At 41.4% G+C, this 24144-nt stretch overlaps 1 protein-coding gene across 1 annotated transcript; it reads left to right on the top strand.

Moving 5' to 3' along the window:
• The first annotated feature begins 1426 nt into the window (after positions 1 to 1426).
• LOC139419527 (transmembrane serine protease 13b) lies at positions 1427 to 20163 on the top strand. The gene is made up of 13 exons (XM_071169488.1): positions 1427 to 1567; positions 7434 to 7602; positions 7819 to 7929; positions 8193 to 8318; positions 13441 to 13567; positions 13716 to 13811; positions 17595 to 17638; positions 17806 to 17965; positions 18235 to 18413; positions 18500 to 18598; positions 19304 to 19446; positions 19596 to 19751; positions 19974 to 20163. Exons 1-13 carry the CDS (start codon positions 1553 to 1555, stop codon positions 19986 to 19988), a joined length of 1440 nt encoding a protein of 479 aa, XP_071025589.1. The 5' UTR covers positions 1427 to 1552; the 3' UTR covers positions 19989 to 20163.
• Positions 20164 to 24144: the final 3981 nt, after the last annotated feature.

Here is a 24144-nt window from a genome sequence, read left to right as displayed (position 1 = left end):
TGAACTTTTAACAAGGCACACGTGTTCCACCTCATGAAACTGGTTGAGAGAATGCCATGAGTGTGCGACGCTGTCATCAAGGCAAAGGGTGGCTATTTTGAAGAATATAAAATATATTTTGATTTGTTTAACATTTTTTTAGTTACTACACGATGTCTTCACTTATTTCTACAACGTAGAAAATAGTAACAATAAAGAAAAATGCTTGAATGAGTAGGTGTGTACAAACTTTTGTATGTACATACGTAAAAACAATATATTTGTCAGAGCTATCCAAACACAGTGGACAATCTGGTACACACACACACACACCCCATTCATAGACATACAGTCATATCCTCCTTCTTTCTTTCTGTCCGCAGAAATAGTCTCTGGCAAGGCACCAGCTAAACCTGCTCCTGCCTTGTAATTCCATTGAGCAAGAATGCCACTCCTTTGTTGTCATAAGGATAAGGAAAACAGCAGTGGAGTTATTTGTTTGATTAAAACATATATATATCCACTGAAAGCTAAACATAGTTTGTTTGTTATTCTCACCAGGAGAGGTGTATTTGCATTAATGTTTTCGATTAAGAAGTGATAGTAAAGTAGTTAAGTGATAGTAATCGTTCTACTCTCAAAAACATCCACAGTTGGGACATTTCTGGTTGTATTTATGTAACCAAAAGGAATGTAGTTCAGTCATTGTGTGTACAAGTCACCCTCCTATAGCACCTTTCCCACCGGGCACATACTGGTTCAATCAACGTACTCAAAACAGCTTTTTAGTTGTGGCGTCATTGGTAAAGGTAAAAATGGTTTGTGTGTCCTGTATGGAGGTTGGAACATTTCCAAACCTATACGTATTGCTCTATTCAGTCAGCCTGATCTCTGTAGTGATAATGATGTCATTACAACCTTATACTCCAGTCTGAGAATCCCTTCAAGCTTTCTTCTGGTAGCAGTATTTCAGTTGTATCACTTTGTACTATTTAGTTTGGCAGACATTGTGTATTTCTGAACACATTAACATTATGTACCACAATAGATACTGTATGTCTATAGTAGCCTAGAAACACTATTGTGCTTAGGATGATTGTTTGTTCAATGTGTCAATTTGTACTTGTTTTTACCCAAATAAACTTTAAATAAAACTTTTTTTTTTTAAATCTTACAGTGAATTTTGTTTAATCTTCATAGATAACCTAAGATATTGTAATTGTTTTTAGTCATTGAAATGATCTCTTTAGAAAACAACAGAATAAAAAGCTTAATTAGCGTGTTTCTGCTGGCTGTGCATGTATCACAAATCATGTCACCTACTTTCCATGATGGAACCAGTTTGGCCAGCATTGAAGAGAAAAGGTGGAGGGAGGGACAGAGGATTGGATACCAGTGCCTGTAGTGTGAATGGAGTTCAGATTCAGGCGGTGACACTAAAGCACAGCGAACGGACAGAGACTGGAGAGAGACTTACCAAGCTATAGAATCTCTCCTGTAGAATTGACCCAGATCCCAGTGAGGCCACCTGTCCCCAGAGGGCCACAGTGACTGTAGGCTTCCAAACACACAGATGGAACATGACCAGGTAGGTGGATTTACTCTATTTTATAACTCTTCAGACATGTCCAATTGGCAACAGTGACCTAACTTCGTAGGAAAAACTCTTAGGTTTGATACAAAACATTGTCCGGTTTAGTTTTTACCTGATGTTCCTGCATGTTTGAGATACTTTTGGCCATGTAGTGTATGTGGACACCCCTTCAAATTAGTGGATTCGGCTATTTCAACCACACCGTTGGTGACAGGTGTATAAAATTGAGTGCACAGCCATGCAATCTCCATAGACAAACATTGGCAGTAGAATGGCCCGTACTGAAGAGCTCAGTGACTTTCAACGAGGCACCGTCATAGGATACCACCTTTCCGACAAGTCAGTTCATCAAATCCAGTCAACTGCAAGTGTTGTTACTGTAAAGTGGAAACATCTAGGAGCAACAACGGCTCAGCCGCGAAGTGGTAGGCCACACAAGCTCACAGAAAGCGACCGCCGAGTGCTGAAGTGTGTAGCGTGTAAAAATCATCTGTCCTCGGTTGCAACACTCACTACCGAGTTCCAAACTGCCTCTGGAAGCAACGTCAGCACAAGAACTGTTCATCGGGAGCTTAATGAAATGGGTTTCCATGGCTGAGCAGCGGCTCACAAGCCTAAGATCTCCATGTGCAATGCCAAGCGTCGGCTGGTGTGTTGTTAAGCTCGCTGCCATTGGACTCTGGAGAAGTGGAAACGCGTTCTCTGGAGTGATGAATCACGCTTCAACATCTGGCAGTCCGACGGACGAATCTGGGTTTGGCGGATGCCAGGAGAACACCACCTGCCCCAATGCATAGTGCCAACTGTAAAGTTTGGTGGAGGAGGAATAATGGTCTGGGGCTTTTTTTCATGGTTCATGGTTCCAGTGAAGGAAAATCTTAACTCTACAGCATAAAATGACATTCTAGAAGATTCTGTGTTTCCAACACTGTGGCAACAGTTTGGGGAAGGCCCTTTCCTATTTCAGCATGACAATGCCCTGTGCTTAAAGCGAGGTCCATATAAAAATGGTTTGTTGAGATCGGTGTGGAAGAACTTGACAAGGCCTACACAGAGCCCTGACCTCAACTCCATCGAACACCTTTGGGCCGAAATGGAACGCTGACTGTGAGTCAGGTCTAATCGACCGAGATCAGTGCCTGATCTCACTAACGCTCTTGTGGCTGAATAGAAGCAAGTCCACGCAGCTATGTTCCAACATCTAGTGGAAAGCCTGTGAGTGAAGGCTGTTAAAGCAGCAAAGCGAGGACCAACACCGTATTAATGCCCATGATTTTGGAATAAGATGTTTGACGAGCAGGTGTCCACATACTTTTGGTCATGTAGTGGACATTATTTAAATGTAAGGTTAGTGGAAGATTGAGGCATTTCCATTTGTATTTCATGGAATTGGATCCTGTATTTCAATTGTTGCTAGTAAATTCAATTGTGTTTCATTGATCAGAAATTTGCCGTTCTGGTTAGTGTCCACTGAGTAGATTTTCTCTCACTAGGGGCAATGTATTGGTGCAATCACTTCTCAGCATTTCCCACATTACGCAGAGCAAATCAAATCAAAACCAATTTTATTGGTCACATACACATGGTTAGCAGATGTTAATGCGAGTGTAGCGAAATGCTTGTGCTTCTAGTTCCGACCATGCAGTAATATCTAACAAGTAATCTAACCATTTCACAACAACTACCTTATACACACAAGTGTAAAGGGATGAATAAGAATATGTACATGTAAATATATGGATGAGCGATGGCCAAAAGGCATAGGCAGGATGTAGTAGATGGTATAGAGTACAGTACATACATATGAGATGTGTAATGGGTTTCCTCTTCGTCTTCCTCTGACGAGGAGTATGAGAGATCGGACCAATACGCAGCGTGGTAAGTGTTCATGATATTTAATAGCACGGAACACTTAATGACAAAAAAAACAACAAGAGAACGAAAAAATTTAACCGAAACAGTTCTGTCTGGTGCAGACACACTTAACAGACAACAGGCTACCTAAGTATGGTTCTCAATCAGAGACACCGATTGACAACTGCCTCTGATTGAGAACCATGCCAGGCCAAACACATAGAAAACCAAAACTAGAACAACACATAGAATGCTCACCCCAACTCACGCCCTGACCAACCTAAACAAGAAACATAACAAAGGAACTAGGGTCAGGACGTGACAAGATGAGTAATGTAGGGTAAGTTAACATTATATAAAGTGGCATTGTTTAAAGTGACTATTGATAGATTTATTACATCCAATTTTTTATTATTAAAGTGGCTAGAGATTTGAGTCTGTATGTTCGCAGCAGCCACTCATTTTTAGTGATGGCTGTTTAACAATCTGATGGCCTTGAGATAGAAGCTGTTTTTCAGTCTCTCGGTCCAAACTTTGATGCACCTGTACTGAGCTCACCTTCTGGATGATTGTGGGGTGAACAGGCAGTGGCTCGGGTGGTTGTTGTCCTTGATGATATTTTTGGCCTTCCTGTGACATCGGGTGGTGTATGTGTCTTGGAGGGCAGGTAGTTTGCCCCCAGTGATGCGTTGTGCAGACCAAACTACTCACTCTGGAGAGCCTTGCAGTTGTGGGTGGAGCAGTTGTCGTACCAGGCGTTGATACAGACCGACAGGATGCTTTCGCTTTGTGCATCTGTAAAAATGTGTGAGTGTTTTTGTTGACAAGCCAAATTTCTTCAGCCTCCTGAGGTTGAAGAGGCGCTCCGAGGGCCCTCACCTCCTCCCTGTAGGCCGTCTCGTCGTTGTTGGTAATCAAGCCTACCAATGATTGAGTTGGAGGCGTGCAAGGCCACGCAGTCGTGGGTGAACAGGGAGTACAGGAGAGGGCTGAGAACGTACCCTTGTGGGGACCCAGTGTTGAGGATCAGCGGGGTGGAGATGTTGTTTCCTACCCTCACCACCTGGGGGCGGCCCGTCAAAGTCCAGGACCCAGTTGCACAGGGCGGGGTCGAGACCCAGGGTCTCGAGCTTGATGACGAGTTTGGAGGGTACTATGGTGTTAAATGCTGAGCTGTAGTCGATGAACAGCATTCTTACATGAACATCATTCTTACAAGAGGTATTCCTCTTGTCCAGATAGGTTAGGGCAGTGTACAGTGTGATTGCGATAGAGTCGTCTGTGGACTGGTTGGGGCAGTAAGCAAATTGGCGTGAGTCTAGGGTGTCAGGTAGGGTGGAGGTGATATGATCCTAGACTAGTCTCTTAAAGCACGTCATGATGACGGAAGTGAGTGCTACGGGGCGATAGTCGTTTAGCTCAGTTACCTTAGCTTTCTTGGGAACAGGAACAATGGTGGCCCTCTTGAAGCATGTGTGAACAGCAGACTGGGATAGGGATTGACTGAATATGTCCATAAACACACCAGCCAGCTGCTCTGAGGACGCGGCTAGGGATGTCGTCTGGGCCGGCAGCCTTGCGAGGGATAACACGTTTAAATGTTTTACTCACGTTGGCTGCGGTGAAGGAGAGTCCGCAGGTTTTGGTAGCGGGCCGTGTCGGTGGCACTGTATTGTCCTCAAAGCGAGCTAAGAAGTTGTTTAGTTTGTCTGGGAGCAAGACATCACCGATGTACTTGCTAATAAACTCGCTCACCGAATCAGCATATACATCAATGCTGTTGTTCTACGCTATCCGGAACATATCCCAGTCCACGTGATCGAAGCAATCTTGAAGCGTGGAATCAGATTGGTTGGACCAGCGTTGAACAGACCTGAGCACGGGCGTTTCCTGTTTAAGTTTCTGTCTATAGGCTGGGATAAACAAAATGGAGTCGTGGTCAAATTTGCCGAAAGGAGGGAGAGGGAGGGCTTTGTATGCATCGCAGAAGTTAGAGTAACAATGATCCAGAATTTTCCCAGCCCGGGTCGCGCATTCGATATGCTCATAAAATTTAGGGAGCCTTGTTTTCAGATTAGCCTTGATAAAATCCCCAGCTACAATAAATGCAGCCTCAGGATATGTGGTTTCCAGTTTACATAGAGTCCAATGAAGTTCTTTCAGGGCCGTCGAGGTGTCTGCTTGGGTGGGGATGTACACGACTGTGATTATAATCTAAGAGAATTATTTTGGTTGATAATGGGGTCGGCATTTGATTGTAAGAAATTCTAGGTCAGGTGAACAAAAGGACTTGAGTTCCTGTTTGTTGTTATGATCACACCACGACTAGTTAATCATAAGGCATACACCCCCTTCTTCTTCTTACCAGAGAGATGTTTGTTTCTGTCGGCGCAATGCGTGAAGAAACCAGGTGGCTGTATCGACTTTGATAACGTATCCCGAGTGAGCCATGTTTTCGTGAACACGTGACACTGATGGGTGTGTGTGTTAGAATATTGTTAAGATCATCTCATGCACTTAAAAACACACCTCCCATATCAATGTTTGTCATATACCACACCTGTAGCCTACAGTCTTTGTTAATCAGTTGTGCTGTTTGAACAAGCAGAACTTAATCAGCAACATCAGATAAACATTTTATCAAAATCAAATACAATTTTTTTAGTCACATGCGCTGAATACAATACCTTACAGTGAAATGCTTACTTACAAGCCCCTTACCAGCAATGCAGTTTAAAAAATACAAATAAGAATAAGAAATAAAAGTTAGAAGTAGTTAAAGAGCAGCAGTAAAATAAAAATAGCGAGACTATAAACAGGGGGAACCGGTACAGAGTCAATGTGTGTAGTGGCACCGGTTAATCGAGGTAATTGAGGTAATATGTACATGTAGGTAGAGTTATTAAAGTGACTATGCATAGATAATAACAGAGAGTAGCAAATAGTCTGGGTAGCCATTTGACTAGATGTTCAGGAGTGTTATGGTTTGTGGGTAGAAGCTGTTGAAAAGCCTCTTGGGCTAGACTTGGCGCTTCGGTACCACTTGCTGTGCGGTAGCAGAGAGAACAGTCTATAACTAGAGTGGCTGGAGTCCTTGACAATTTTTAGGGCCATTCTCTGACACGGCTTGGTATAGAGATCCTGGATGGCAGGAAGCTTGACCCCAGTGATGTACTGGGCCGTACGCACTTCCCTCTGTCATGCCTTGAGGTATGAAGCTGAGCAGTTGCCATACCAGTAAGTGATGCAACCAGTCAGGATGCTCTTGATGGTGCAGCTGTTGAACCTTTTGAGGATCTGAGGGCCCATGCCAAATCTTTTCAGTCTCCTGATGGGGAACAAAATAGTAGGTTTCTTCCTTATCAAGAAGAGGGAACGATTTTAGGTAAACATTTCTGGTTACTGGCTTCAGACAATGGTTAATTAGAACTGAAACTATAAAATGACACTTTCTATTAATAGCAGATAGATTTATAAGACATCAAGTAATTTGAGAAATTGGAACTATTAGTGATACAATGAAACCGGTGTCATAGTAACAATTCTAAGAAACATTCATCTATTTTTAGAGATAAGAACAAGTGCATCCTTGGGGAACCTGTTATCCTTCCTGGTGTTTAGCTGTTGATGTGTCCAGATCTATAATCACATGTTGGGTCATGGTGCATAACTGTCTGTTTGTGATTGCCTAAGTGTCCATCAGGCATGTGAATAGCAACAAAAACAACACAAAGGAACCTCACTGAGGAGACACTGGTGGTCCACAGGACCATCCAGTCTAGTATGGTTCTGTAATGGATGCTCCTTTTTGTCCACTGTACAATATGCCCTGTTTTTATAGGTTCGATCTGTTGCCGGTGTGTGTTAGGGTGGTGTAGGATTCAGGCTAGAGCTAAGCTTCAGATATACATAATATATACCTGCCTGTCTTTAGAAGTTGATCAGGTACATAGCCTACTAATGCCAATGAGAACCCACCTGACTCTCCTCTTCCTTCTCCCCTCAGAACAGTGACTGCCCACCCCCATACTACTCAGTAGCAGTGCCCACCCAGCCCCCTCCTGAGTATGGAGAGGTGGTGGGGGCCAGAGGGATGTCTGACCCCCCTTCTCAGCCTTACTACATCCCCCAGCCTATGGCACATGTAAATGTCGTCCATGTTTCCCAGGGCGCCCGTAAGTTCCTGGTGTTCCCTTCTATTTCTTCAATCCTTGATATACAGTACATTCCTGCCCCTAACTATTTATATGAGAGGGTGCCATCACTCTATCTCTGTAATGCAAATCTCTCTTTCTATATCCGAAACGTTTCTCTTTCTTAATCCTAAGCTTTTTTGCCTCCCAACTTTATCAAACTGTAAACTGAAAGATTTCCCTGGTCTCCTCTTGCAGCCCAACGTCGTAAAAAGTGTTTATCATGTGGGAACAGTTCCTGCTGTTACGGAGGATCAGGAGGGACCACCCTACTGCTGGTCATCCTCGCTATCGCTATCTGGCTGGGAGGTAACCCAACTAGTAACTTACAGAGAACTCATACAGTACAACATTAAACTATATGGACATAATGTAATACAATACAGCATAATCTAACATGGACATAATGTAACAATTAAATATGTGTAAACGTATGACAATCATAAATCCCATATTTAGGGTATCGTGTGAATGCAATATATATGATATTGTGTTGGTATGTATTAAGCATTACCATGGGGGCTTCCACGGCTCCTTTTACTTGTTCTCTTTGACCTATGACCTCTGTCCAGTGCGTTATGGGCCATCCCTGGTGTCTGGCTCCCTGAGCGAAATGGAGAAAGACAGTTGCCCCTCCAACACCGTGGAGTGTGACGGCCGACGGGACTGCAAACTGGGCAGTGATGAGACCAATTGTGGTCAGTACCCTTGTCGCCACACCTAGTTTTTGTTGTCAGTAACAAAAATAGAAGCAAAACACTGGGCACACCACGTCACTTCTATGTGGAAATGTGGGTCATCTTTGGTTGAGGCGTTGATCGATGAGATTTCAACCTTTATTCACCCACTCAAAAAGACCGGCAGAAGTTTGTTGAATTCCCAATGTTATATGACTATGCTTTCAACCATCTAAAAGCACAACCAAATTCCAATGGAAAAGTTTGGTTTCGTCAGATTTCTGGTTAAGTTGTCAACTAAATGTGTTGTCACTGCACTTTCAACCATTTAAAAGCACAACAAAGTTAACATGGGAATGCAAGTCAGATATGTTGTATTTATTACAACAGATGAACGTGTATCATTTTACTTCATCTAATAGCACAACCACATGACCTGGGTTGCAGTTGATCAATGCTGTTCAAGATTCTGCATAGATTGTAACAGCAATTGTGAAGATCTCCACAGAGCTGCAACCTTTGCATGTTAGCTTGAACATCCACACTTTCTATTATCACATAAAAATACATTTATAGTTACAGTAGGCTAACCTCAAAATGTGGCCATAGATGTGTTGCTCATTTTAAGGCTGAATAAATGCTGTTACATTGATTTGTATGATAGTCTTAACTTCAAACTTAACTTTATAGTCTTCACTTTATAGTCTTAAATTAAATTGTGTTTGGTTGACAACGCAACCAAATATCAACATTTAATGGATATCTAATGCTTGGATAGTTTCATCTGAACCACTGGCTTAATCCTATTCTTTACTTTAAAACACATAATTTGTTAACAAGTTAATAGGCTATTTACTATATTGCAAAAGTGATATTGAATTGTGTTAAGTTGTCAACAAATTCCAGATGTCTAGAAATTAATAATTTATATGTTCGGATTATGTCTCTATCTCAACTAAGAATCAAAATCAAATCAAGCTTCCTTTAAAGTGCATTTAAAGTTTGATTTAGTACTATTCTTTAACTTAGATTTTTGTTTGAGATGGAGACTTGAATCCAACATATAAATTATTAATCTGTAGACAAACTGGAATTAAAGCCAGACTAAGTCAATGACACAGATGGAACTATCCAAGCAGAAGGTACAGTACATCTCCTTCAAATGTTGATATTTTGTTGCATTGACAACTAAATACAATTCACTGTTCAGTTTGTCTACAAATTAATAACTGATATATTGGATTCACATCGCCATCTCAACCAAAAATCCAAGTTAAAGAATAGGACTAAATATTGTCTAATCAAACTTTAAATGCACTTAGAAAAATGTTGATTTGATTTTTACCTATTCTTTAACTTGGATTTTTGGTTGACCTGGAGATGTGAATACAACATATTAATGATTAACTTGGAGATTAAAGTTGAAATCAACCAAAGCTTGTACGCCCTAGGCCTATACAGTATGTGTTGTCTATTTATAGTTGAACCCTGGGTTGAATTGAAACAATAGCTGTTGATGACTTTGCAAATGCTATATAGGCCTAAATAGTATCATTGATGATATTTGACTTATAAAGTATGGTTACATTTCATTTGCTCTGTTAAATCTACTCTTTGGAATGACTTTAATATATTTTGTTAGTAAGAGGTCTCTCAAAAACCCTTATCACGATCACACATTGGTACATGTAGTAGTCAGTGCCAAATATCCAAGCGTATCAGGGCTTGGTTAAAACCCTGGAGGGGAGACCAACTGAATAGCTGTATGTGAACTTTCCAGGAAGTGCTGCCCAGCCTTCAGATAGTATTCCTATCCCTTGACTTATTCCACATTTTGTTGTTCTAATTTTTATTTTTTTTAAATCACCTTTATTTAACCAGGTAGGCAAGTTGAGAACAAGTTCTCATTTACAATTGCGACCTGGCGATGATAAGGCAAAGCAGTTCGACACATATAACAACAGAGTTACACATGGAGTAAAACAAACATACAGTCAATAATACAGTAGAAAATAAGTCTATATACGATGTGAGCAAATGAGGTGAGATAAGGGAGGTAAAGGCAAAAAAAAAGGCCATGGTGGCAAAGTAAATACAATATAGCAAGTAAAACACTGGAATGGTAGATTTGCAGTGGAAGAATGTGCAAAGTAGAAGTAAAAATAATGGGGTGCAAAGGAGCAAATTATAGATGGGCTATGTACAGGTGCAGAAATCTGTGAGCTGCTCTGACAGCTGGTGCTTAAAGCTAGTGAGGGAGATAAGTGTTTCCAGTTTCAGAGATTTTTGTAGTTCATTCCAGTCATTGGCAGCAGAGAACTGGAAGGAGAGGCGGCCAAAGGAAGAATTGGTTTTGGGGGAGACCAGAGAGATATACCTGCTGGAGCGTGTGCTACAGGTGGGAGATGCTATGGTGACCAGCGAGCTGAGATAAGGGGGGACTTTACCTAGCAGGGTCTTGTAGATGACCTGAAGCCAGTGGGTTTGGCGACGAGTATGAAGCGAAGGCCAGCCAACGAGAGTGTACAGGTCACAGTGGTGGGTAGTATATAGGGCTTTGGTGACAAAACGGATGGCACTGTGATAGACTGCATCCAATTGATTGAGTAGGGTATTGGAGGCTATTTTGTAAATGACATCGCCGAAGTCGAGGATCGGTAGGATGGTCAGTTTTACGAGGGTATGTTTGGCAGCATGAGTGAAGGATGCTTTGTTGCGAAATAGGAAGCCAATTCTAGATTTAACTTTGGATTGGAGATGTTTGATGTGAGTCTGGAAGGAGAGTTTACAGTCTAACCAGACACCTAGGTATTTGTAGTTGTCCACATATTCTAATTCAGAACCGTCCAGAGTAGTGATGCTGGACGGGCGGACAGGTGCGGGCAGCGATCGGTTGAAGAGCATGCATTTAGTTTTACTTGCATTTAAGAGCAGTTGGAGGCCATGGAAGGAGAGTTGTATGGCATTGAAGCTTGTCTGGAGGGTTGTTAACACAATGTCCAAAGAAGGGCCAGAAGTATACAGAATGGTGTCGTCTGCGTAGAGGTGGATCAGAGAATCACCAGCAGCAAGAGCGACATCATTGATGTATACAGAGAAGGGAGACGGCCCCAGAATTGAACCCTGTGGCACCACCATAGAGACTGCCAGAGGTCCGGACAACAGGCCCTCCGATTTGACACACTGAACCAGGCGAGGCAGTTGGTGAACCAGGCGAGGCAGTTGGTGAACCAGGCGAGGCAGTCATTTGAGAAACCAAGGCTATCGAGTCTGCCGATGAGGATGTGGTGATTGACAGAGTCGAAAGCCTTGGCCAGGTCAATGAATACGGCTGCACAGTATTGTTTCTTATCGATGGCGATAAAAAATGGATTAAATAGATTTTGTTCTCACCCATCTACTCACAATACCCCATATTGACAAAGTAAAAACATGTTTTTAATAAGTTTTGGGAATGTATTTGTACGCTGAAATACAGAAATATCTAATTTACATAAGTTTTTTACACCCCCGCTTGATACGTTAGAATCACCTTTGGCAGCGTTAACAGCTTGCATATTATTATTTTTTAAATTCTTCGAGCACTGTCAAGTTGGTTGTTGATTATTGCTAGACAGCCATTTTCATGTCTTGCCATAGATTTTCAAGCCAATTTAAGTCAAATTTGTAACTAGGCACCTCAGGAACATTCAATGTCATCTTGGTAAGCAACTCCAGTGTATATTTGGCCTTATGTTTTAGGTCATTGTCCTGCTGATAGGTGAATTTGTCTCCCAGTGTCTGTTGGAAAGCAGACTGAAACAGGTTTACCTCTAGGATTTTGCCTGTGCTTAGCTCCATTCCATTTATTTTTGGTCCTTGCCGATGACAAGCATACCCATAACATGATGTTGCCACCACATTGCTTGAAAATATGAAGAGCGGTACTCAGTGATGGGTTGTGTTGGATTTGCCCCAAACTATAATGTTATTGATCCATCCTTAGTTTTCTCCTATCACAGCCATTAAACTCTGTAACTGTTTTAAAATCACCATCAGCATCATGGTGAAATCCCTGAGCGGTTTCCTTCCCCTCTGGCAACTGAGTTAGGAAGGATGCCTGTATCTTTGTAGTGACTCTGTGTATTGATACCTTCACCATATTCAATATATTTTTGTTTTACACAAATACTAATAGGTGCCCTTCTTTGTGAGGTATTAGAAAACCTCCCTGGTCCTTGTGCTTGAATCTGTGTTTGGAATTCACTGCTTGACTGAGGTGCATTATGGATAATTGTATGTGTGGGGCACAGAGAGGAGGTAGTCATTCAAAAATCACGTTACACAATTATTGCACAATGCAACTATTATGTACCTTGTTAAGCACATTTTTACTCAAACATATTTAGGCTTACCATAACAAAGGGGTTGAATACTTATTGACTCAAAACATTTCAGCTTTGAATGTTTTATTAATTTCAGAAAAATTCTACAAATATTATTCCGCTGACATTATGGGATATTGTGTCTAGGCCAGTGACACAACATCCCAATTTAATCAACTTTAAATTCAGGCTGTAACACAACAAAGTGTGGAAAAAGTCAAGGGGTGTGAATACTTTCTGAAGGCAAAGTATATCGAAGAACTGATGTTGTTTCAAATGTACAAATTCAAGGTTTGTCTATTTTGAAAAATGGTTACAATGATGACATAATCCTGAAGTTGAAATTTCCCCCTTAAAACAACAGTTTACGTTGATGATTAAAAAATTAAAAAATCTATGTATTTTCCACGTAGATTCCACGTCACAACACGTTGACAGATTACGTTTAAACAACATTGATTCAACCAGTTTGTGTCCAGTGGGAACCTAGATGTGTAATGGATTTGTAATGTTCTGTGTGATGTATCTGTGTGATGTATCTGTGTGATGTATCTGTGTGATGTATATGTGTGATGTATCTGTGTGATGTATCTGTGTGATCCTGTGAGGTTCTAACTGCTGAGTCATGTATTTGTGTGATTCAGTGATGTTCTAATTGAGTGATGTTCTAATTGAGTGATGTTCTAATTGAGTGATGTTCTAGTTGAGTTATGTTCTAATTGAGTGATGTTCTAATTGAGTGATGTTCTAATTGAGTGATGTATCTGTGTATCATCCAGTAAGGTTCAGGTCGAATGGGGGTCTCCAGGTGAAGACAAGCAGCGCTGGTAATTTCCTCCCTGTGTGTTACAGTGGCTGGAACAAGGGCCTGGCTGACCAGACCTGTGCTCAACTAGGCTTCAGAGTGTAAGATCTTCCCCTCTTTTGCTGCCCTCTTGTGGTCGAAAGGCTGAACTGTGCAAACCTGTTCAACCTTACCTATCAATGGGTTTAGTGTGTTAGGTTGTGATGTCTGCACGTGCACAAAAACTTCTCTCTACATCTATTTATTTAGGAGTCATAGCACTAGCAGTGTGAAAGATGAGTCCTCTACCACTCTCACTGTGACAGGGAAGACCTCCAACACCATCCAGGATAAGGTGTCAGTAAAGTAAGTACTTCTGGACAAACTCGTCAACAGCTCTTTGCATATTATGCAAAGTGCCGTATAAATTATTGCCCAAGAACAGGCTTAAACATTAAGAACACCTGCTCTTTCCATGACATAGACTTACCAGGTAAATCCAGGTGAAAGCTTATTGATGTCACCTTCTACATCTACTTCAATCAGTGTAGATGAAGGGGAGGAGACAGGTAAAAGAAGGATTTTTATGCCATAAGACAATTGAGACAGGATTGTGTGTGTTCACCATTTAGAGGGTGAATGGGCAAGGCAAAATATTGAAGTGCCATTGAACGGGGTAGTAGGTGCCAGGCGGACCGGTTTGTGTCAAGAACTGCAACTGTTTTTCACACTCAACAGTTTCCTGTGTGTATCAACAATGGTCCACCACCCAAAGGACATCCAGCCAACTTGACACAACTGTGTGAAGCATTGGAGTCAACATGGCCCTGCATCCCTCTGGAACGCTTTCGATACCTTGTAGAGTCCATGCCCTGACGAATTGTAGCTGTTCTGAGAGCAAAAGGGGGTGCAACTTGATATTAGGAAGGTGTTCCTAATTTTTGGTATACTCAGTGTATCACACACTAAAAGTAAGCCTCTTCTTGGGCCATCAAATCAATGTTTATTGGTCACGTGCTCAGGATACAGAGTGTAAAGGGTATAGGGAAATATTTACTTACTTGGGTCTGTTTGAATAAACTAAAATTAATAGCAATGTATGTGTTAAAAAACATGGCATTTTAACATCATTCTATGTTGTAGAATAATAGGGACAACATCAAAACTATGACATATAGCACATTGAAACATGTAGTAACCAAAAAAATGTTAAACAAATCAAAATAGATTTTCGATTCTCCAAAGTAGCCACCATTTGCCTTGATGACAGCTTTGCACACTCTTGGCATTCTCTCAACCAGCTTCACCTGGAATGCTTTTCCAACAGTCTTGAGGGAGTTCCCACATATGCGGAGCACTTGTTGGCTGCTTTTCCTTCACTCTGCGGTCCAACTCATCCCAAACTATCTAATTTGGGTTGAGGTCAGGTGATTGTGGAGGTCAGGTCATTTGATGCAGCACTCCATCACTCTCCTTCTTGGTCGACACAGCCTAGAGATGTGTTGGATCATTGTCCTGTTGAAAAACAAATTATAGTCCCACTAAGCGCAAACCAGATGGGATAGCGTTTCGCTGCAGAATAGTGTGGTAGCCATGATTGTTAAGTGTGCCTTGAATTCTAAATAAATCACTGACAGTGTCACCAGCAAAGCACCATCACACCTCCTCCTCCATGCTTCACAGTGGGAACCACACATGCGGAGATCATCTGTTAACCTACTCTGCGTCTCACAAAGACACAGATTTCCACCGGTATAATGTCCATTGCTCGTGTTTCTTGGCCCAAGCAAGTCTCTTCTTCTTATTGGTGTCATTTAGTAGTGGAATCTTTGCAGCAATTCGTCCATGAAGGCCTGATTCACACAGTCTCTTCTGAACAGTTGATGTTGAGATGTGTCTGTTACTTGAACTCTGTGAAGCATTTATTTGGGCTGCAATTTCTGAGGCTGGTAGCTCTAATGAACTTATCCTCTGCAGGATGATGGTTTTTGCGACTGCACTTGAAGAAACTTTCAAAGTTCTGACCTTCATGTCTTGACTGACCTTCATGTCTTAAAGTAATGATGCACTGTCGTTTTTTGTTGCTTACTTGAGCTGTTCTTGCATAATATGGACTTGGTCTTTTACCAAATAGAGCTATCTTCTGTATACCACCCCTACCTTGTCACAACACAACTGATTGGCTCAAACACATTAGGGAGGAAAGAAATTCCACAAATGAACTTTTAACAAGGCACACCTGTTAATTGAAATGCATTCCAGGTGACTACCTCATGAAGCTGGTTGAGAGGATGCCAAGAGTGTGCAAAGAAGTCCTCAAGGCAAAGGGTGGCTAATTTGAAGTATCTGAAATATAAAATATATTTCACCATGTCACTTTTCATATACTGTATGTTATGATAAGATACAGTGCCTTGCGAAAGTATTCGGCCCCCTTGAACTTTGCGACCTTTTGCCACATTTCAGGCTTCAAACATAAAGATATAAAACTGTATTTTTTTGTGAAGAATCAACAACAAGTGGGACACAATCATGAAGTGGAACGACATTTATTGGATATTTCAAACTTTTTTAACAAATCAAAAACTGAAAAATTGGGCTTGCAAAATTATTCAGCCCCTTTACTTTCAGTGCAGCAAACTCTCTCCAGAAGTTCAGTGAGGATCTCTGAATGATCCAATGTTGACCTAAATGACTAATGATGATAAATACAATCCACCTGTGTGTAATCAAGTCTCCGTATAAATGCACCTGCACTGTGATAGTCTGAGAGGTCCGTCAAAAGCGCAGAGAGCATCATGAAGAACAAGGAACACACCAGGCAGGTCCGAGATACTGTTGTGAAGAAGTTTAAAGCCGGATTTGGATACAAAAAGATTTCCCAAGCTTTAAACATCCCAAGGAGCACTGTGCAAGCGATAATATTGAAATGGAAGGAGTATCAGACCACTGCAAATCTACCAAGACCTGGCCGTCCCTCTAAACTTTCAGCTCATACAAGGAAAAGACTGATCAGAGATGCAGCCAAGAGGCCCATGATCACTCTGGATGAACTGCAGAGATCTACAGCTGAGGTGGGAGACTGTCCATAGGACAACAATCAGTCGTATATTGCACAAATCTGGCCTTTATGGAAGAGTGGCAAGAAGAAAGCTATTTCTTAAAGATATCCATAAAAAGTGTTGTTTAAAGTTTGCCACAAGCCACCTGGGAGACACACCAAACATGTGGAAGAAGGTGCTCTGGTCAGATGAAACCAAAATGTAACTTTTTGGCAACAATGCAAAACGTTATGTTTGGCGTAAAAGCAACACAGCTGAACACACCATCCCCACTGTCAAACATGGTGGTGGCAGCATCATGGTTTGGGCCTGCTTTTCTTCAGCAGGGACAGGGAAGATGGTTAAAATTGATGGGAAGATGGATGGAGCCAAATACAGGACCATTCTGGAAGAAAACCTGATGGAGTCTGCAAAAGACCTGAGACTGGGACGGAGATTTGTCTTCCAACAAGACAATGATCCAAAACATAAAGCAAAATCTACAATGGAATGGTTCAAAAATAAACATATCCAGGTGTTAGAATGGCCAAGTCAAAGTCCAGACCTGAATCCAATCGAGAATCTGTGGAAAGAACTGAAAACTGCTGTTCACAAATGCTCTCCATCCAACCTCACTGAGCTCGAGCTGTTTTGCAAGGAGGAATGGGAAAAAATGTCAGTCTCTCGATGTGCAAAACTGATAGAGACATACCCCAAGCGACTTACAGCTTTAATCGCAGCAAAAGGTGGCGCTACAAAGTAATAACTTAAGGGGGCTGAATAATTTTGCACGCCCAATTTTTCAGTTTTTGATTTGTTAAAAAAGTTTGAAATATCCAATAAATGTCGTTCCACTTCATGATTGTGTCCCACTTGTTGTTGATTCTTCACAAAAAAATACAGTTTTATATCTTTATGTTTGAAGCCTGAAATGTGGCAAAAGGTCGCAAAGTTCAAGGGGGGCGAATACTTTCGCAAGGCACTGTCCCAAAAGTATCAAACAGAGCCAAGTATTTGACCATTAGATGGAGTAATTGGGGAAGACAAAGAAAACATGTGACCTCAATGGTGACCTGATTTACTGTGACTTTCTTTCTGTGTTCTGTAGCTCATCCTGCCCTAACAATGAAACTGTCTCCCTGCAGTGTATCAGTGAGTAACGATCTTTACATTCTCGCAGTTAATGCACAAAGGCAACCATTGGTCTTTCAAGCTCGATAAAGATATTCATCTAGCTCTCCTGATGAACAGAGGACCAAATCCCCATACTGTATTAGCACTACGGACCGACTTACTCCCTCTCTCTGTCCCCATGGTAGACTGTGGCAGGCAGAAGTTGTCCAGAATCATAGGGGGATCAGCAGCGAATCTGGGCGATTGGCCTTGGCAGGTCAGCCTCCACTTTCAGCGCTCTCACACCTGCGGGGGCACGCTGATCGCTCCTGACTTTGTGGTGACAGCAGCCCACTGCTTCCCCAGGTCAGTACAACAGACAACACCGCAGACAATGGACAAGGAACTGTACTGAAACAATGTACAGCAGAACAGTAATGACAATACGAAACAGAACATATAGAAAACTCTTGAAACCTAACAATGCTAAGACAAAAAGGAACTGGGATATAACAAGGACTTTACAGAGCTGGAACTGAATAAAGCTAACTGAAGGGAGCTAGCTAAGACTGCACAGTGCTTAGGCTGAACAGTGATCAGTGAAGACAGTGACCTAACAACTCTACTCTCTCTAGGAAGGTCTCATCGTACCTGGTGCCCAATAACTGGCATGTGTATGTGGGCATGGTTTCTCAGATGGTGCTGCCTCACCCTTATATGGTGGAGAAGATCATTGTCCATGAGAGCTATGACGACAAAACCAACAACTATGACATCGCCCTTCTCAAACTCACACAGCATGTAGACTACTCCAGTGAGTTCACCTTTAACCTAACAATATATTATATGATTGTTTATACCACGATTACCATCATAACATGTCTATGTTTGTTATTTCAGACAACATCCAGCCTGTGTGTCTGCCTGCCTATGACAAGATCTTCTCTCCTGGAACAAGATGTTGGACCTCTGGATTTGGGACAACAGAAGCGGGGGCAGGTGAGTGACACATGGTATGACAGTTCGGGGACTGTTTGGCAGATGTGGGACCAAGTCATTGTTTTACAAGTCACAAGTAAGTCTCAAGTCGTAGCACTCAAGTCCCAAGTCAAGACCCAAGTCAAGACAAGCAAGTGAGTCAAGTCTCAAGTCAAGAAACAAGTCAAGTCTCAAGTCAAGTCTCAAGTCCTAAACTTTGAGTTTTGAGTCCTAAACAAGTCATAATGTGCTCTTCACCAAACGTAATACCATTTCATATTTTTAACAAGAGTAGTAGTTAGTATTTTACATTTACACAAATCATGAATGCTTTTAAAAATATCTATATATTCATTACTTTCCAAATAAACGTTATAATTTCCATGGAAATACATGGGTAACCATGAGAAAGACCCCAAACTGTAATCCGTTAAATGAAGAGTTGATGCACTCCACACTTTTTTTAATAGCATCATTTTTAATATTTGGGCTTGGGGAGGGTATCAAGTCAGGTCGAGTCATAAGGCTCAAGTCCAAGTCAAGTCACGAGTCATTGGTGTTAAAGTCAAAGTCGAGTTGCAAGTCATCATATTTGTGACTGGAGTCCACACCTCTGGTGATTGGTATTGGGATGAACAAGCAGGTGGAAAGAGACATATGATAGAAAACATGATGCTATCTGGTGTGATATTCTAAATTGTTGCATGTCATTTGTTTGCTGTTCAGCTCGTGGCTCCACAAATCTTATGGGGGTGTCTGTTGACATCATTGACTCCAACGTGTGTAACAGTAACACAGTGTACAATGGTAAGGTCTCTCAGAACATGTTCTGTGCTGGAGACATGGAAGGAGGCAAGGACTCCTGCCAGGTGAGTGGGACACTAAGACCAATCAGGCAGTAGCTACTTCCAGTTTCTTACATGAAGTCCACAAATCTTACCCTGTATCTCTCTCTTCCCTCCTTCCCTTCTCTGCTGTTTCTTCTCCCCCTCCCCCTACCACTCCCTCCCTCCTCTAGGGGGACAGTGGTGGTCCCCTGGTGTGTAAAGACTCAGACCAGCTCTGGTACCTGGCGGGGGTGACCAGCTGGGGGGATAGCTGTGGCAAGAGAGACAGACCGGGGGTCTATAGTCGTGTCAGCCGCCTGCTGCCCTGGGTCTACAGTAAGATGCAGGTAAGGAAAGGAACTCTCAGGACCACTGGAAGGAGAATGCTCAGGCAGAAAACCTCAGCACCGGGGTGGGATTCAATCAATAATTAAGTTAATTTTCACCTGTACTGCTTCAGAGGGCACTCATATCCATCTTCATCTTTAAATGTCAGAATCAAGGTTGAGATAGGATGGCGTTATTAGTATGACAATCCTGAACATGTTCATTCACTCTCCGCCTCCCAGCAAGCAAGACCGTGATGTGACCACAGCTGCTGTCTTCCAAGGACACTCAGCATGTATTTTGGACCTGACAATGAGATTGATACTGGTGTGAAACTTACAACACTGGCAGGGAATGGAAGGCTCTTCACTATACGTGCCTTTCAGCTTATATATGTTTGGTGTTTTTGTATTCATTCATTGTCATCAGAAGCTTACAATAAATATTTTTCAATGTGATATCTGCTGTCTTATAATGTTGATCATGTAGACTAGGATGTGTTTGATCATTGTTTTTCTGAAACAGTGTTGAGATTATTTGTGCAATACTCTGAGGAATACATTTCACTCACACTGCAACCTCTTCTAAACCTAATAACCTGTCTCCGGTTATACCACACTGCAACCTCTTCTAAACCTAATAACCTGTCTCCGATTATACCACACTGCAACCTCTTCTAAACCTAATAACCTGTCTCCGATTATACCACACTGCAACCTCTTCTAAACCTAATAACCTGTCTCCGGTTATACCACACTGTAACCTCTTCTAAACCTAATAACCTGTCTCCGGTTATACCACACTGCAACCTCTTCTAAACCTAATAACCTGTCTCCGGTTATACCACACTGCAACCTCTTCTAAACCTAATAACCTGTCTCCGATTATACCACACTGCAACCTCTTCTAAACCTAATAACCTGTCTCCGATTAAACCACACTGCAACCTCTTCTAAACCTAATAACCTGTCTCCGGTTATACCACACTGTAACCTCTTCTAAACCTAATAACCTGTCTCCGGTTATACCACACTGTAACCTCTTCTAAACCTAATAACCTGTCTCCGGTTTACCACACTGCAACCTCTTCTAAACCTAATAACCTGTCTCCGATTAAACCACACTGCAACCTCTTCTAAACCTAATAACCTGTCTCTGATTATACCACACTGCAACCTCTTCTAAACCTAATAACCTGTCTCCGGTTATACCACACTGCAACCTCTTCTAAACCTAATAACCTGTCTCCGGTTATACCACACTGTAACCTCTTCTAAACCTAATAACCTGTCTCCGGTTATACCACACTGCAACCTCTTCTAAACCTAATAACCTGTCTCCGATTAAACCACACTGCAACCTCTTCTAAACCTAATAACCTGTCTCTGATTATACCACACTGCAACCTCTTCTAAACCTAATAACCTGTCTCCGGTTATACCACACTGCAACCTCTTCTAAACCTAATAACCTGTCTCCGGTTATACCACATTGCAACCTCTTCTAAACCTAATAACCTGTCTCCGGTTATACCACACTGTAACCTCTTCTAAACCTAATAACCTGTCTCCGGTTATACCACACTGTAACCTCTTCTAAACCTAATAACCTGTCTCCGGTTATACTCCAGCTTCACATAAACCTTACTGCTGTGCCTGTTTCTTATTGTTGGGGGGGTTACAGGTACATTATCCATTTTAAAACCTGTACCTGTAGACTATCAGTTTTTTGGGACTTGTAGTTTCTTCAAAATAATTAAAACTGTAAGAAATACATACAGATTTTATAATAAATTCAGCATAAACAGGAAAAGACAAAGACGTGGACCTCCACCCCCAACCTCCCATTGCATTACCGCAACCCCACCAAGTCAACATGTCTCCATTCAATTCTCCCCCTTCTCACCCCCCACTAGCAACTAGGGTTGGTACTCAGTCACAAAGCGGTGCACCTGGCACCTACTACCATGCCCCATTCAAAGGCACTTAAATCTTCGGTCAGGCACACATACACAATCCATGTCTCAAGGCTTAAAAATCATTTAACCTGTCTCCTCCCCTTCATCTACACGGATTGAAGTGGATTTAACAAGTGACATCAATAAGGGATCCTAGCTTTCACCTGGTCAGTCTATGCCATGGAAAGAGCAGGTGTTCATAATGTTTTGTACACTGTCTATATGCAGTCAGGTCCATACGCCACCACAATGGATTGGAAAGGAAACAATCAAGATGTGTAGACTTTCACCTTAATTTAACAAAGTTATTGTATGAATAGGACACAATTTGTAACATAATCCATTTTAGCAAATCCTTTGCAGCCAATACGCCACCACAATGGATTGCTCTGCCAGGCCTTTATAGGAAACAAGTGAAATGCATGCTCAATTGGATTGTCAGGTGATTGACTCGGCCATTGCAGAACATTCCACCTTAAAAAAAGTATTGGGTTGCTTTAAGTCATTGTCACAATGTTCACAATGTTTTGAAGCATTTGGCTGAATCTGAGACGACATTATAGCCCTAAACACTTCAGAATTCATCCTGCTGCTTTTGGCAGCAGTCACATCATCAATAAATACAAGGGAACCAGTTCCATCGGCAGCCATACATGCCCACGGAATAACACTCAGGGAGTTTACCATGAGGCCTATGGGGACTTTAAAACAGTTACAGAGTTTAATGGCTGTGATAGTAGAACACTGAGGATGGATCAACAACATTGTAGTTACTCCACAATACTAACCTAATTGACAAACTGAAAAGAAGGAAGCCTGTACTGCAGGGTTCCCCAACTGGCGGCCTGCAGGTCGACTAACGTTCTGAGAACATATGGTTCCAGTCTACTCATTTCAGGGGTTTTCCTTTATTTTTACTATTTCCTACATTGTAGAATAATAGGGAAAATAACAACATAACACATATGGAATCATGTAGTAACCAAAAAAAGTGTTCAACAAATCAAAATATATTTTATATTTGATATTCTTCAAAGTAGCCACCCTTTGCCTTGATGACAGCTTTGCACACTCTTGGCATTCTCTCAACCAGCTTCATAAGGTAGTCACCTGAATGCATTTCAATTAACAGGTGTGACTTGTTAAAAGTTCATTTGTGGAATTTCTTTCCTTCTTAATGAGTTTGAGCCAATCAGTTAAGTTGTGACAAGGTAGGGGTGGTATACAGAAGATAGCCCTATTTGGTAAAAAACCAAGTCCATATTGTGGCAAGAACAGCTAAAATAAGCAAAGAGAACGACAGTCAAAATATATTTTATATTTGTGATTTTTCAGAGTAGCCACCCTTTGCCTTGATGACTGCTTTGCACACTCTTGGCATTCTCTCAACCAGCTTTATTAGTTGCAAATAGGATAATCAACAATTACAGAAATCATTTGCTTCACACATCCCTCTCCCCACCCACAGAGACCAAACATTCACAAAAATACAATAATAAAGTTCTCACATTTCCAATAATAAAAATACATAAAAAGTATAATAATGCAGATTACACTTTGACTATAGCCAATATTCACCTAAAATATAGAGAATATACAGATCTACAATTCCAATGCTTCTACAATATCACCAGTTTGCAAAAACTCACAAAACTGATCCAAAATATCATGAAACTCTGGGGCTTTCTTTTTCAAGAGCCAGGCTTGACATTAATTATTTTAACCAATAACCAAGTGAGGGGGAACTGACATACTTCCAGTGGAGAACAAATTAACATCTAGCTTGTAAAGAGATATTCTCTGGGTAAAGATTTAGGAGGCATAGTTTAGGGATTAGTTGTATTGGGGTAAAGGTAATCTCGGAAATATAGCGCAGTACTGAGCTCCAAAACGTTTGTATCTCAGCACATTCCCACAGGCAATGATAAAAGGTACCTAAATGCGTGTTACATTTAACACACAGGTCAGGGATATTAGGGTCAAATATGTGAAGCTTAACAGGGGTGATATATGGTCTCATTCCGTGGTTGTTTTTTATTAAAATGTATGTTATTTTTTGTTTTTTGGGGACATAAAATACTGTAGAAACACCAGGAAAACAGCTTCAAGTGATTTTCATTTAAAAAATCTGTTCCCAATTATTCTCACACGTGATCGTATAAAAGTGTAAGCAGGATTTAAAATTATTATCGATTATTCAAACAATTACATTTTCAGTCTAAAAATGATTTGTAATTATGTTCCGGCCCCCGACCATCCTCCCAAGAACAAAATCGTCCTGTGGCTGAATCTAGTTGATGATCCCTGCTGTACAGAATAAAAATATTACAAAACATTCATCATGTTTGCAACAGGGCACTGTTGCAAACAGGATGCATTTTTATTAATACTGCAAAAAATGTGGTAAAGCAGTTTTTGTCCTGAATACAAAGTTTTACATTTGGGACAAATCCAAT

This window comes from Oncorhynchus clarkii, chromosome 10 (assembly GCF_045791955.1).
Source record: "Oncorhynchus clarkii lewisi isolate Uvic-CL-2024 chromosome 10, UVic_Ocla_1.0, whole genome shotgun sequence".
NCBI lineage: Eukaryota > Metazoa > Chordata > Actinopteri > Salmoniformes > Salmonidae > Oncorhynchus > Oncorhynchus clarkii.
The sequence above is the reverse complement of the archived record's forward strand: the minus strand, read 5'-3'. Positions and strand labels throughout refer to the sequence as shown.

Bases quoted from the DNA above. Each gene is read 5' to 3' on its own strand.
- LOC139419527 (XM_071169488.1), top strand. The intron at 18,599-19,303 runs GTGAGTGACACA...TTTGCTGTTCAG, and splicing joins GACAACAGAAGCGGGGGCAG to CTCGTGGCTCCACAAATCTT. The intron at 19,447-19,595 runs GTGAGTGGGACA...TCCCTCCTCTAG, and splicing joins GAGGCAAGGACTCCTGCCAG to GGGGACAGTGGTGGTCCCCT.